This window comes from Dendrobates tinctorius, unplaced genomic scaffold, assembly GCF_039654945.1.
Source record: "Dendrobates tinctorius isolate UK_male_01 unplaced genomic scaffold, ASM3965494v1 ptg000254l, whole genome shotgun sequence".
Classification (NCBI taxonomy): Eukaryota; Metazoa; Chordata; class Amphibia; order Anura; family Dendrobatidae; genus Dendrobates; species Dendrobates tinctorius.
The window spans coordinates 10,377,094-10,391,472 of NW_027361921.1; the positions used below are offsets into that span (position 1 = coordinate 10,377,094).

At 39.4% G+C, this 14,379-nt stretch overlaps 1 protein-coding gene across 3 annotated transcripts in view; it reads left to right on the forward strand.

Annotated features, from left to right (window-relative positions):
- PGAP1 (post-GPI attachment to proteins inositol deacylase 1) overlaps window positions 1-14,379 on the forward strand; it is a 794,782-nt gene that overhangs the window by 633,965 nt on the left and 146,438 nt on the right. For all 3 annotated transcript variants that reach the window (XM_073558145.1, XM_073558147.1, XM_073558146.1), the window contains one exon: window positions 9,976-10,066. In XM_073558145.1, coding sequence (XP_073414246.1) covers window positions 9,976-10,066 — 91 coding nt within the window. The remainder of the gene's footprint in view (window positions 1-9,975; window positions 10,067-14,379) is intronic.

Sequence of the window (14,379 nt, forward strand, 5' to 3'; positions counted from 1 at the left end):
TCCAAGCTCTACCATGCTCCCAAACAGTGGTTTACCACCACATATTTTGGGGTCCAATTTCTCCTGTTACCCTTGGGAAAATAAAAAATTGGGGGCAAAAAGATCATTTTTGTGAAAAACAATATTTTTTTTATTTTTACGGCTGTATATTATAAACTTCTGTGAAGCACTTGGGGTTTCAAATTGCAAATACTTTCCAGAATGGTGTCACTTTTGGTGGTTTCCACTGTTTAGGCATATCAGGGGCTCTCCAAGCCCGACATGGCGTCCAATCTCAATTCCAGCCAATTTTGCACTGAAAAGTCAAACGGCGCTCCGTCCCTTCCAAGCTCTACCATGCGCCCAAACAGTGGTTTACCTGCATATATGAGGTATCAGCGTACTCAGGACAAATTGTACAACAGATTCTGGGGTCCATTTTCTCCTGTTACCCTTGGTAAAATAAAACAAATTGGATCTGAAATAAATTTTTGGTGAAAAAAGTTAAATGTTCATTTTTTGTAAACATTCCAAAAAATTCCTGTGAAGCATCTGAAGGGTTAATAAACTTCTTGAATGTGGTTTTGAGCACCTTGAGGGGTGCAGTTTTTAGAATGGTGTCACTTTTTGCTATTTTCTATTATATAGACCCCTCAAAGTTACTTCAAATGTGATGTGTTCACTAAAAAAATGGTGGTGTAAAAATGAGAAATCGCTGGTCAACTTTTAACCCTTATAACTAACAAAAAAAAAAAATTGTGGTTCCAAAATTGTGCTGATGTAAAGTAGACATGTGGGAAATGTTACTTATTAAGTATTTTGTGTGACATATCGCTGTGATTTAAGGGCATGAAAATTCAAAGTTGGAAAATTGCAAAATTTTCTAAATTTTTGCCAAATTTCTGTTTTTTTTTCACAAATAAATGCAAGTTATATCAAAGAAATTTTACCACTGTCATGAAGCACAATATGAGAAAGCCTGAGAAAGCAATGTCAGAATCACCAGGATCCATGGAAGCGTTCCAGAGTTATTACCTCGTAAAGGGACAGTGGTCAGAATTGTAAAAAATGACCTGGTCATAAACATGCAAACCACCCTTGGGGGTAAAGGGGTTAATGACAGAAAAACCCACAATGGTGACAGAAATAACTTTAATCTGACAAAAGTAATAATAAATCAAACATCTATAAAAATGAACAAATTAAATTCAGACATTACTTTTCAACCATGCTTCCACAGAGTTAAAAAAAAAAAATAAAAAAAATAAAACTCATGAAATAGGCCTGGACAGAAATGATGGTACCCTTAGCATAATATTTTGTTGCACAACCTTTTGAGGCAGTCACTGCAATCAAGCGATTCCTGTAACTGTCAATGAGACTTATGCACCTCTCGATAGTATTTTGGCCCACTCCTCAAGCTCAAATTTCTCCATTTGTCTCGTGTTTGAAGGTTACCTTTTCCAGACGGCATGTTTTAGCTCTTTCCAAAAAATGCTCAATAGGATTTAGGTCAGGGCTCATAGAAGGCCACTTCAGAATAGTCCAGTGTTTTCCTCTTAGCCATTCTTGGGTGTTTGTAGCTGTGTGTTTTGGGTCATCCTGTTGCAAGACCCATGACCTGCGACTGAGACCAAGCTTTCTGACACTGGGCAGCACATTTCTGTCTAGAATCCCTTAATAGTCTTGCGATTTCATTGTACCCTGCACAGATTCTAGACACCCTGTGCCAGATGCAGCAAAGCAGCCCCAAAACATAACAGAGCCTCCTACATGTTTTCCAGTTGGGACAGTGTTCTGAGATGCTTCATTTTCCCATCTGTGAACATAGAGCTGATGTGCGTTGCCAAAAATTTCCATTTTTATCTTCTTCCAGAAGCTTTGTGGCTTGTCAACATGTAGATTGGCAAATTTCAGTCTGGCTTTTTTATAATTTTTTTTTCAACAATGGTGTCCTTGGTCGTCTCCCATGAAGTCCACTTTGGCTCATACAACGACAGATGGTGAAATCTGACAATGATGTTCCTTGAGCTTGAAGGTCACCTTTAATCTGTTTAGAAGTTTTTCTGGTCTCTCTTGTTACCATTCGTATTATCCGTTTCTTTGATTTGTCATCAATTTTCCTCCTGTGGCCAGGGAGGTTGGCTACAGTCCCATGGAGCTTAAATTTCTGAATAATATATGCAGCTGCAGTCACAGGAACTGATATCAAGCTGCTTGGAGATGGTCTTATAACTTTTACCTTTAACATGTTTGTCTATAATTTTCTTTCTAATCTCTTGAGACAACTCTTTCCTTCGCTTCCTCTAGTCCAGGGTTCCCCAACTCCAGTCCTCAAGGCCCACCAACAGATCATGTTTTCTGGATTTCCTTAGTATTGCACAGGTAATCACCTGTGCAATACAGAGGAAATCCTGAAAATATGATCTGTTGGTGGGCCTTGAAGACTGGAGTTGAAGAACCCTGCTCTAGTCCCTGCTGAGTGTGATACACACCATGTCACCAAACAGCACAGTGAGTATCTGTAGCCCTCTGTACAGGCCCATTCACTGATTCCAAGATTGCAGACTCCTGTGATGCTAATTAGTGGCACACCTTGATTTAACATGTCCCTTTTGTCACATTATTTTCAGGGGTACCATCATTTTTGTCCAGGCCTATTTCATGAGTTTTATTTTCTTTTAAAAACCTGTGGAAGAATGGTTGAGAAGCAATGTCTGACTTTCATTTGTTCATTTTATATATTTTTGATTTAATATTAATTTTGTCAGATTAAACTTATTTCTCTCAGCACTGTAGGTTTTTCTGTCATTAAATGAGGGGTTCCAACAATTTTGGCCACGTGTGTACCTTATGAAAATGCAAAATTTGGAACTAAAAAACATTTTTGTGAGAGAAATGTGATTTTTTTTTTTTTTAATTTTCACAGCTCACCGTTATAAACTTCTGTGAAACACCTGTGGGTTCTAGGTGCTCAATACACATCTAGATAAGGTCTGTGAGGGTTCTAGTTTCCAAAATAGTGTCACTTGTGGGAAATTTCCACTGTTTAGGCACATCAGGGGCTCTCTAAACGCGACATGGCGTCCGCTAATTATGACAGCAAATTTTTACATTGAAAAAGTCATATCGCGCTCCTTCCCTTCGGAGCCCTGCCATGCACCCAAACTGTGGTTTTCCCCCACATATGTGGTATAGGCATGCTCAGGAGAAATTGCACAACAAATCGTATGATCCATTTTCTCTTTTTACCCTTGTGAAAGTTAAAAAAAAAAATTGGGTCTAAAGGAAATTTTTGGTGAAAAAAAAAGTTTATTTTTTCCTCCACATTCCATTAATTCCTGTGAAGCACCTGAAGGGTTAATAAACTTCTTGAATGTGGTTGAGCACCTTGAGGGGTGCAGGTTTTAGAATGGGGGTAATTTGGGGGCATTTTCTGTCATATAGGCCCCTCAAAGTCACTTCAAGTGTGAGTTAGTCCCTAAAAAAAGAGCACTTGGATGCTTTGATACAGCACTCTGTGAACAGCCAGCTTCTTTAGCAATGACCTTTTTGTGGCCTTTTGAAAGTCAATTCAATTGCAATGTGGTCCCTAAAAAATGGTTTTGTTGTAAAAATGAGAAATCGCTGGTCATCTTTTAACTCTTATAACTTCCTAACAAAAAAAAATTGTATAAAAAATTGTGCTGATGTAAAGTAGACATGTGAGAAACGTTATATATTAACTATTTTGTGTGACACGACTCACTGATTTAAGGGCATAAAAAGAAAATTTTGAAAATTGCTAAATTTTGAAATTTACGCCAAATTTCTGATTTTTTTCACACATAAACACAAGTCTTATTAACCCCTTACCTACAATTGACGTAATATTCCGTCCATGTGACCGTGGACCTAATTACCATGGACGGAATATTACGTCATCGCGATCAGCGGCGCCCACGTGGTGAGCGCCGCTGATCGCGGCCGAGTGTCAGCTAATTATCATAGCTGACACCCGGCACAATGTGTCAGGGGCGGTCACGGACCGCCCCCGACACGTTAACCCCTTGCACACCGCGATCAAACGCGAACGCGGTGTACCGGGGGTTAAAGGGAAGCATCGGCAGGGAGGGGGCTCCCTCCGTGCTTCCCTGAGCCCCCCACGGCAGCGCAATGTGCAGCGCTGCTGCGGGGGGCTCCTTTCCTCCAGGCCCCCGAATCCAAGATGGCGACGGGGGCCTGAGGAAGCCTTCAGCAGTGCCTGTGTCAGATCGCTGATCTGTCACAGTGATCTGTGATGTGACAGATCAGCGATCTGTCACAGGACAGTGATGTCCCACCTGGGACAAGGTAATAAAGTAAAAAAAAAAAAAAAAAAAGTGTTAAAAATAATTTAAAAAAAATCGCTAAATAAATTAGTAAAAAAAAAAAAAAATATTCCCCAATAAATCAATTTTTTCAAAATAAAAAAACCCAAAAACAATAAAAGTACACATATTTGGTATCGCCGCGTCCGTAATGACCTGCCCTATAAAACTGTCCCATTAGTTAACCCCTTTAGCGAACCCCTTAAAAAATAAAAATAAAAAACGAAGCAAAAAATAATGATTTATTATCATACCACCGAACAAAAAGTGCAATAACGTGCGATCAAAAAGACGCATATAAATATGCATGGTACCGCTGAAAACGTCATCTTGTCCCGCAAAAAACGAGCCGCTATACAGCATCATCCGCAAAAAAATAAAAAAGTTATAGCTCACAAAATAAAGCGATACAAAAATAATTATTTTTTATATAAAATTGTTTTCATTGCAAAAAAACGACAAAACATAAAAAAACGACCTAAATGAGGTATCGCTGTAACCGTACTGACCCGAAGAATAAAAACGCGTTATCAATTTTACCGCACGCGGAACGGTGTAAACGCACCCCCCCAAAAGAAATTCATGAAACGCTGGTTTTTGTTCATTCTGCGCCCCAAAAATCGGAATAAAAAGCGATCAAAAAATGTCACGTGCCCGAAAATGGTACCAATAAAAACGTCAACTCGTCCCGCAAAAATAAGACCTCACATGACTCGGTGGGTCAAAATACGGAAAAATTATAGCTCACAATATGTGGTGATGGAAAAACTATTTTTACAATAAAAAGCGTCTTTTAGCGTGCGACAGCCGCCAAACATAAAAACCGCCATAAATCGTAAATCAAACCCCCGTTATCACCCCCTTAGTTAGGGAAAAATAATAAAACTAAAAGAAAATGTATTTATTTCCATTTTCCCGCTAGGGTTAGGGTAGGGCTAGGGTTAGGGCTAGGGTTAGGGCTAGGGTTAGGGCTAGGGCTAGGGTTAGGGCTAGGGCTCAGATTAGGGTTAGGGGTGTGTTGAGGTTAGGGTTGGAGTTATAATTGGGGGTTTCCACTGTTTGGGCACATCAGGTGCTCTCCAAAGGCAACATGGCGTCTGATCTCAATTCCAGCCAATTCTGCGTTGAAAAAGTCAAATGGTGCTCCTTCCCTTCCAAGCTCTGCCATGTGCCCAAAGAGTGTTTTACCCCCACATGTAGGGTATCAGCCTACTCAGGACAAATTACAAAACAACTTTTGGGGTCCAATTTCTCCTGTTACCCTTAGGAAAATAAAAAATTGGGGGCAAAAATATAATTTTGCGGAAAAAAATGTTTTTTTTATTTTCACGCCCAGGCGTTATAAACTTCTGTGAAGCACTTGGGGGTTCAAAGTGCTCTCCACACTAGATAAGCTCCGTGGGGGTCTAGTTTCCAAAATGGGGTCACTTGTGGGGGGTTTCCACTGTTTAGGTACATCAGGGGCTCTCCAAACGCACATGACACCCGCAGACCAATCCATCAAAGTCTGCATTCCAAAACGTCACTACTTCCCTTCCGAGCCCCGACGTGTGCCCATACAGTAGTTTTCTCCCACATATGAGGTATCAGCGTACTCAGGACAAATTGGACAACAACTTTTGTGGTCCAATTTCTCCTGTTACCCTTGGGAAAATAAAAAAATGGGGACTAAAAGATCATGTTTGTGGAAAAAATACGATTTTTTTATTTTCACGCCCGGACGTTATAAACTTCAGTGAAGCACTGGGGGGTTCAAAGTGCTCACCACACATCTAGATAAGTTCCTTGGGGGGTCTAGTTTCCAAAATGGTGTCATTTGTGGGGGGTTTCTACTGTTTTGGTACATCAGGGGCTTTCCTAACGCGACATGGTGTCTGATCTCAATTCCAGCCAAAAACATCAAATGGCGCTGCTTCCCTTCCGAGCTCTGCCATGCGCCCAAATAGTGGTTTACACCCACATGTGGGGTATCAGCGTACTCAGGATAAATTGCACAATATCTTTTAGGGTCCTGTTACTTTTGGAAAAATAAGAATTGAGGGTGAAAAGATCATTTTTGTGGAAAAAATATGATTTTTTAATTGTACTGCTGTACGTTATAAACTTCTGTGAAGCCCTTGGGGGTTCAAAGTTCTCACCACACATCTAGATAAGTTCCTTGGGGGGTCTAGATTCCAAAATGGTGTCATTTGTGGGGGGTTTCCACTGTTTTGGTACATCAGGGGTTTTCCAATCGCGACATGGTGTCCGATCTCAATTCTAGCCAAAAACGTCAAATGGCGCTGCTTCCCTTCCGAGCTCTGCCATGCGCCCAAATAGTCATTTACACCCACATATGGGGTATCAGCGTACTCAGGACAAATTGCACAATAACTTTTAGGGTCCTGTTACCCATGGAAAAATAAAAATTGGGGGTGAAAAGATCATTTTTGTGGAAAAAATATGATTTTTTAATTGTACCGCTGTACGTTATAAACTTCTGTGAAGCCCTTGTGGGTTCAAAGTTCTCACCACATATCTAGATAAGTTCCTTGGGGGGTCTAGTTTCCAAAATGGGGTCACTTGGGGGGTTTCCACTGTTTAGGTACATCAGGGGCTCTCCAAACGCGACATGGCGTCCGATCTGAATTCCAGCCAATTTTGCATTGAAAAAGTCAAACAGCGCTCCTTCCCTACTGAGGTCTGCCATGCGCCGAAACAGTGGTTCCCCCCCACATATCAGGTATCAGCGTACTCAGGACAAATTGCACAATAACTTTTGCAGTCCAATTTCTCCTGTTACCCTTGGTAAAATAAAGAAAATTGAACCTGAAGTATTTTTTTTGTGAAAAAAAGTTAAATGTTCATTTTTTTTTAATATTCAAAAAATTCCTGTGACGCACCTAAAGGGTTAATAAACTTCTTGAATGTGGTTTTAAGCACCTTAAGGGGTGCAGTTTTTAGAATGGTGTCACTTTTGGGTATTTTCTATCATATAGACCCCTCAAAGTGGCTTCAAATGTGAAGTGGTCCCTAAAAATAAAATGGTGTTGCAAAAATGAGAAATCGCTGGTCAATTTTTAACCCTTATAACTTCCTAACAAAAAAAAATTTTGGTTCCAAAATTGTGCTGATGTAAAGTAAACATGTGGGAAATGTTATGTATTAAGTTTTTTGTGTGCCGTATCGCTGTGATTTAAGGGCATAAAAATTCAAAGTTGGAAAATTGCAAAATTTTCAAAATTTTCGCCAAATTTCCGTTTTTTTCACAAATAAACGCAAGTTATTTGAATGCAATTTTACCACTACCATGAAGTACAATATGTCACGAGAAAACAATGTCAGAATCACCAGGATCCATGAAAGAGTTCCAGAGTTATGACCTCATAAAGGTACAGTGGTCAGAATTGTAAAAATTGGCCCGGGAGTTAACGTGCAAACCACCCTTGGTAGTGAAGGGGTTAAAGATATTTTATCACTATCATGAAATACAATATGTCATGAAAAAAATATCTCACAAGCAGTGAGTGGGATCCATTGAAGCTTTCCAGAGTTATGACCTCATAAATTGACAGTGGTCAGTTAAGGCCCTTTTACATTTAGCGATGTACCAGCGATTCGACCCGGTCAGGATCGCTGGTGCATCGCTAAATGATCGCTAGTGAGCTTTCACACAGAAAGATCTCACAGCGATGCAGCAGCGACGCAGCGGATGATACTCACCTTTCACACACAGCGATCCAGACGTCCTCCCGCCCACCTCCAGCGTCGCTTGTCTCACACAGCAGGAAGCCCAGCAGGAAGCTGACGACAAGAAATGGAGCCGCCCGATCTCGCGCGATCAGCGATAGCCAGCGGGGGAGCCGGTCGGAGGTAAGTATCACACATAGCGATATCGCTAGCAATATCGCTATAACGTCGCAAAACCAGTGACGTTTTAGCGATATTGCTAGCGATATCGCTTAGTGTAAAACCCCCTTTAGAGTTGAAACAATTGGCCTGGTCAGAAAGGTGAAAACAGGCTTCTGGTGAAGGGGTTATCCATTGTCTCTGCTCAAGGTCCTGTCTAAACTTAAATTCCTGCTGATTCAGTTTGGCAAATGTTCTTTTTTCTGGAATAAAATTTACATTTGTTGTTACACAAAACTTGAGGTATCTCAAAACATGTTGTATCTGCTCTTTATTCCATGCCAAGTATTTATATACCACATTTTAAGCATAAAAGGAGTTCTATAAAACATAATTTTACATAATGAAATCAAATTGTTTATTTATTGAATTTCATAATAACCTAGTTTTACTGCAATACAATGCCATCATTTAAAGAAAATAACCTCTTCAAAGAGGAAGAGTGTGTCGACACAGCATTTAATCTGAATTATCCAGATGTATTATTTCAGTAGGCCCTGGGACATGAGCTACAGTGAATGTGAGAATGAATGTTGAAACTTTGTTGTTGAATTAATGCTCAAAGGTTGCCATTTCTTGATTAGTTGCTGATTAGCTTTTGTACTTGTCCTAGTATTGCAGTCCAGTCCTAGTATTGTTCTACTATCTTTGGGAAACAGACACAATGTTTGCTAATATGTTGATAAGTATAGCAGTGGACCAGTCATGTATAAACTAGAAAGATAATACTAATCTACTTTATTTCAAAACTTATTAAAAAGGACTATAGTCTCTATTAAAAATGCACATGTACAAAGACACAAACAACAACAAGACAAAAAACTGCTCTTAGAGATGCGGACAATAAGATACCCAAACTTTAGTCAGATTTTCTAGTCTAAATGTCTTCATACAAATCTCCTATTCAAAGACAATTAAACTGAATCTCTCCTTTATATAGCTTTTTCCGTTTGAAATAGTTTGGGACTGACAACAACACTCCTCTGTAAGTTCTGTGATGTTGTAAACTGTCTATGGTCTGTCTAGTGTCCAGAAATCAATATGGTAATTGAAAATCCACATCTACCGTTATTGCTCGTAATGATCATAGACAAGTTATAATAGTGACAACCTGTAAAGTATAAGTGGCATAACGTGCAATCTGAGATTCTTAACTCTATGTAAACGTATTCTTTGCTCATATAGCATGTACTTCATCACTTTTTTCATAGTCTCAGAATTTGTATAAATATCACATATCATGGAGAGGTCTCACCCATAACCATTTCAGTGATGAGTTTCTCCATGCACATAACGCTCCCTTCTCCCAAAAATGCAAAAGCTCTACTTGTTCTGCAAAAAATAAGCCCTCACCATATTGATAGAAAAATAACCGTTATGGCTCTGGGAAGAAGAGGAGCAAAAAACGAAAATTCAAAAATTTAACTACCCCTGGTCTCTAAGGGTTTAAAAAAAAATAGTAACACTGTGCTCTTCAATTATACAGTTGCAGAGGAAATGCTAAGTGATGGGACCACGCCAGTTAAGAAACAAAATAGGAACAGTATACACCAAAACAGACATTTCTAGATAATTGACATGTTCTCTCTCAAAAACAAAAACCCATAGGTGAACTATTTTTTTCCATTTCACATCTATATTAGAGGTTGTAATAACCATTTATTTATTTAAATTTATAGATATAGTTTTAAAGCTGAGAGAAAACTGATTAATTCCCCACTGTTTTAGGATCTTTTAAGTCTTCTCAATTGCTTTCCAGGCTACAGTTTAGAATTTGATTCATCATTGGATGTTGCAGCTAAACCATACAAGGTTGACCCTGTTGTCAACATGTGTCGATTCTTTCTAAGGTAAATGTCTTTTATAAAATTTATATTGTAAAACCATATTGTTATGTTCATAAATATTTGGGCAAAATTAACATCACATTGTTTAAATTAAGAGTTGTGCGGGACCATTTATAGAATTTGATACAGATTGTAGTGTAGAATCCTGATATTGTGCGATATTTTCTGTTAGGACTTGGTTTTCACTCTTGTTACCGTTGTCATGCGACCACTCCATAAGCGATCTCCATAGTCATGATTGTGTGCCCTAGATTTTCATTTCCGCTTTTCTCAATGGTTAAATATGAAAGCAAATGTATACCACATTTTGTTCACACACTGCTGTCTTTTGTTGCAATTTTTTTCAGCGTATTTTTTGTGCAGATTACATGTGTCATTTGTCTACTGTACATGTTTAATAACGTTAGATTTACTGTATTCACCTAAAATGCAGCAAAAAAGTTGAAAAAATGCAGCAAAAACCTGTTTTCTTTTTTTGCAGCATTTTCACACTTTGATTACTTTCTGATTGCTATTTGACCTTGCTGACAGAAATACTCAAAGAATTGCTGTAAATTTTGCATAAAGAGAAACACTTCAAAAAAGCTACATGTAAACATAGTCTTAAATGTGTTAACAGTCCATGCCAGTGATGGCGAACCTTTTAGAGACCGAGTGCCCAAATTGCAATCCAAAACCCACTTATTTATCACAAAGTGCCAACACAGCAATTTAACCTTGAATACTGAGGGGTTTTTTAGATTCGAAAAACAACTTGTAAATTATCATGTTCTACAATCTATAGAAAAGAGATTGTAAGAACTTAATTCGAAGCCTAAGGTACTATCCACCGATTGTGTTGAAGGTCTGTTCTTGAGAATGGAGAGGATTTTGAATCAAAAGTAAAATTGCAAAGTTGTTTGTTTTTACAACTTCTTTGCAATTGTAACCCTTTATCATGATGAAAATAACCCTTTAAGCCAGGGATGTCAAACTCAAACACAGAGGGATAAAGTTAAAAGCTTGCATACAGTCATTGACCAACCTTGATATTTGTTTAAAAAAAAAGAAAGTCTACAATTGAGGAAGCTTTTCCTTATCAAATAAAACGAATAACGTTTTGAATTATAGTGGAATAATACATTAGAATATGTAATGTAAGAGCAGTAAAAAGCATATAGCCCAATGACATAATTTAATCCCTTTCTGACTTTGGATATACTATTCCGTCCATGTGCCCTATGACTTAATCCCCATGGACGGAATAGTACATCATAGGCAATCAGCCACGTTCACGGGGAGAGCGCAGCTGATAGCAGCCGGGAGTCGGCTGATTCTCACAGCTGGCACGCTCTCAGCTTTAACCCCCGGAACACTGCGATCAAACATGATCGCAGCGTTCCGGAGCTGGCAACCCCTCTGCCTTTGGATCGGAGACCCCGCGGCATAACGCGGGGTCCCGTTTGCTGCCATGGAGACCCGATGTCGTCATGATGACATCCGGGTCTCCAGAGCTGAGAGAGTTCCTGTCATGTGCAGTGCATGTCAGGAAGTCTCTCAGGTCAGTGTGCAGAAAGTGCAGCGCTGACAGCTTCTAAAGCATGCAGATCTGCATGCTATAGAAGCGATCAGCCTGCACAAAATGAGTGTCCCATAGGGGACAAAGTGTAAAAGTAAGAATGAAATGAAAAAAGACTTTTAAAATAATTGTAAAAATATTTTAAATGATAATAAAAAAATGTATTCCATCATTAAATCAATATTTGAATAAAAAAATCTAAACAATAGAAGTACACATATTTAGTATCACCATGTCCGGAACAACCCGTCCTTTAAAACTGTCCCACTAGTTAACCCCTTTAGTGAACACCATTAAAAAAAACAAAGCAAAAAAATAATGCTTTATCATCATACCACCGAACAAAAGTGGAATAACATGCGATCAAAAAGACGGATATAAATAAACTTGTTACCGCTGAAAACGTCATCTTCTCCCTCAAAAAACAAGCTGCAATATAGCTCCATCGCCAGAAAAATAAAAAAGTTATAGCTCTCAGAATAAAGCGTTGTAAAAATTATTTTTTCTATAAACTAAACTAGCTTTTATTGCATAAAAGTGCCAAAACATAAAACAAATATAAATGAGGTATTGCTGTCATCATACTGACCCGGAGAATAGAACTGCTTTATCAATTTTACCACACGGGGAGCGGTATAAACGCCCCCCCCCCCCAAAAAAAAAAAATGAAATTCATTAATTGCTGGTTTTTGTTCATTCTGCCTCCCAAAAATTAGAAAAAAAAAGGTTAAAAAAATGTGATGTGCCCAAAAATGGAACCAATAAAAACGTCAACTCATCCCACAAAGAACAAGACCTCACATGACTGTGGGCCAAAATATGGCAAAATTATAGCTCTCAAAATGTGGTGATGCAAAAAATTATTTTTTGCAATAAAATGAGTCTTTTAGTGTGTGACAGCAGCCAAACATAAAAACCCACTATAAATAGTAAATCAAACCCCCCTTTATCACCCCCTTAGTTATGGAAAAATAATAAAATAAGAAAAGGTATTTATTTCCATTTTCCCATTAGGGTTGGGACTAAAGTTAGGGTTAGGGCTAAAGTTAAGGTTAGGGTTGGGGCTAAAGTTAGGGTTGAGACTAGGGTTAGGATTAGGGTTAGGTTTATGGTTAAGGTTATGGTTAGGGGTGCGTTAGGGTTAGAGTTAAAATTGGGGGGTTTCCACTGTTTAGGCACATCAGGGGCTCTCCAAACGCGACATGCGTCTGATCTCAATACCAGCCAATTCGGCGTTGAAAAAGTCAAACGGTGCTCCTTCCATTTTGAGCTCTGCCATGCGCCCAAACAGTGGTTTACCCCAACTTATGGGGTATCAGCATACTCGGGACAAATTGCAAAACAACTTTTGGGGTCCAATTTTTCATGTTACCCTTGGGAAAATAAAAAATTGGGGGCGAAAAGATGATTTTTGTGAAAAAAATAAGATTTTTTATTTTTACGGCTCTACATTATAAACTTCTGTGAAGCACTTGGGGGTTCAAAGTGCTCACCACACATCTAGATAAGTTCCTTAGGGGGCTACTGTCCAAAATGCTGTCACTTGTCAGGCGTTTCCACCGTTTAGTCACATCAGGGGCTCTCCAAACGCGACATGGCTTCCGATCTCAATTCAAGCCGATTCTGCGTTGAAAAAGTCAAACGGCATTCCTACCCATCTGAGCTCTGCCATGCATCCAACCAGTGGTTTACCTGCATATATGGGGTAGCGGCAACCCCCATCTGTGGATGTCAGGCACTCAGACCATCCTCATGGAGTCAGTTTCTAATCGTTTATGCAGACACATGCACATTTGTGGCCTGCTGGAGGTCATTTTGCAGGGCTCTGGCAGTGCTCCTCCTGTTCATCCTTGCACAAAGGCTGATGTAGCGGTCCTGCTGCTGAATTGTTGCCCTCCTAAGGCCCCCTCCACGTCTCCTGGTGTACTGGCCTGTCTCCTGGTAGCGCCTCGAGCCTCTGGACACTAAGCTGACAGACACAGCAAACCTTCTTGCCACAGCTCGCATTGATGTGCCATCCTGGATGAGCTGCACTACCTGAGCCACTTGTGTGGGTTGTAGAGTCGGTCTCATGCTACCACGAGTGTGAAAGCACAAACAACATTCAAAAGTGACCAAAACATCAGCCACAAAGCATTGGTACTGAGATGTTGCCTGTGGTCCCCACCTGCAGAACCACTCCTTTATTGAGGGTGTCTTGATAATTGCCAATAATTTCCATCTGTTGTCTATTCCATTTGCACAACAGCATGTGAAATTGATTGTCAATCAGTGTTGCTTCCTAAGTGGACAGTTTGATTTCACAGAACTTTTTTTACTTCGAGTTATATTCTGTTGTTTAAGTGTTCCCTTTAGTTTTTTGAGCAGTGTATAAACAATCTTGTGGTGGACTAGAGCCCTACATAAATATGTGAATCAACCTACAAGCAACAAATTTATATGGCAGAAAACATAGGCATTTGATGGGTGTCCCCAAGAGTGCTTAAAAGATAACTAACCATGAGAGAGCCATATAGTGCAATATAAGAACTGGCTAAGCAGAACACCTATGAAATCCCTGCTAATTGAAAAGAAGGAAATGCTTGAAATAAGCAAGGAAAGGTGGGAGCTAAGTAATGAATGATGCCAAATGTGCCCCAAGTACTATAAGAACCAAAAACTTGCCCAGGATAAGCAGAAACCTGAAGGTCTTAATAGACTGATTGCAGAGAGAGCTCCAGAATGGAAGGAGCAAGGTGCAGGGGGAAGTGTTATGAAT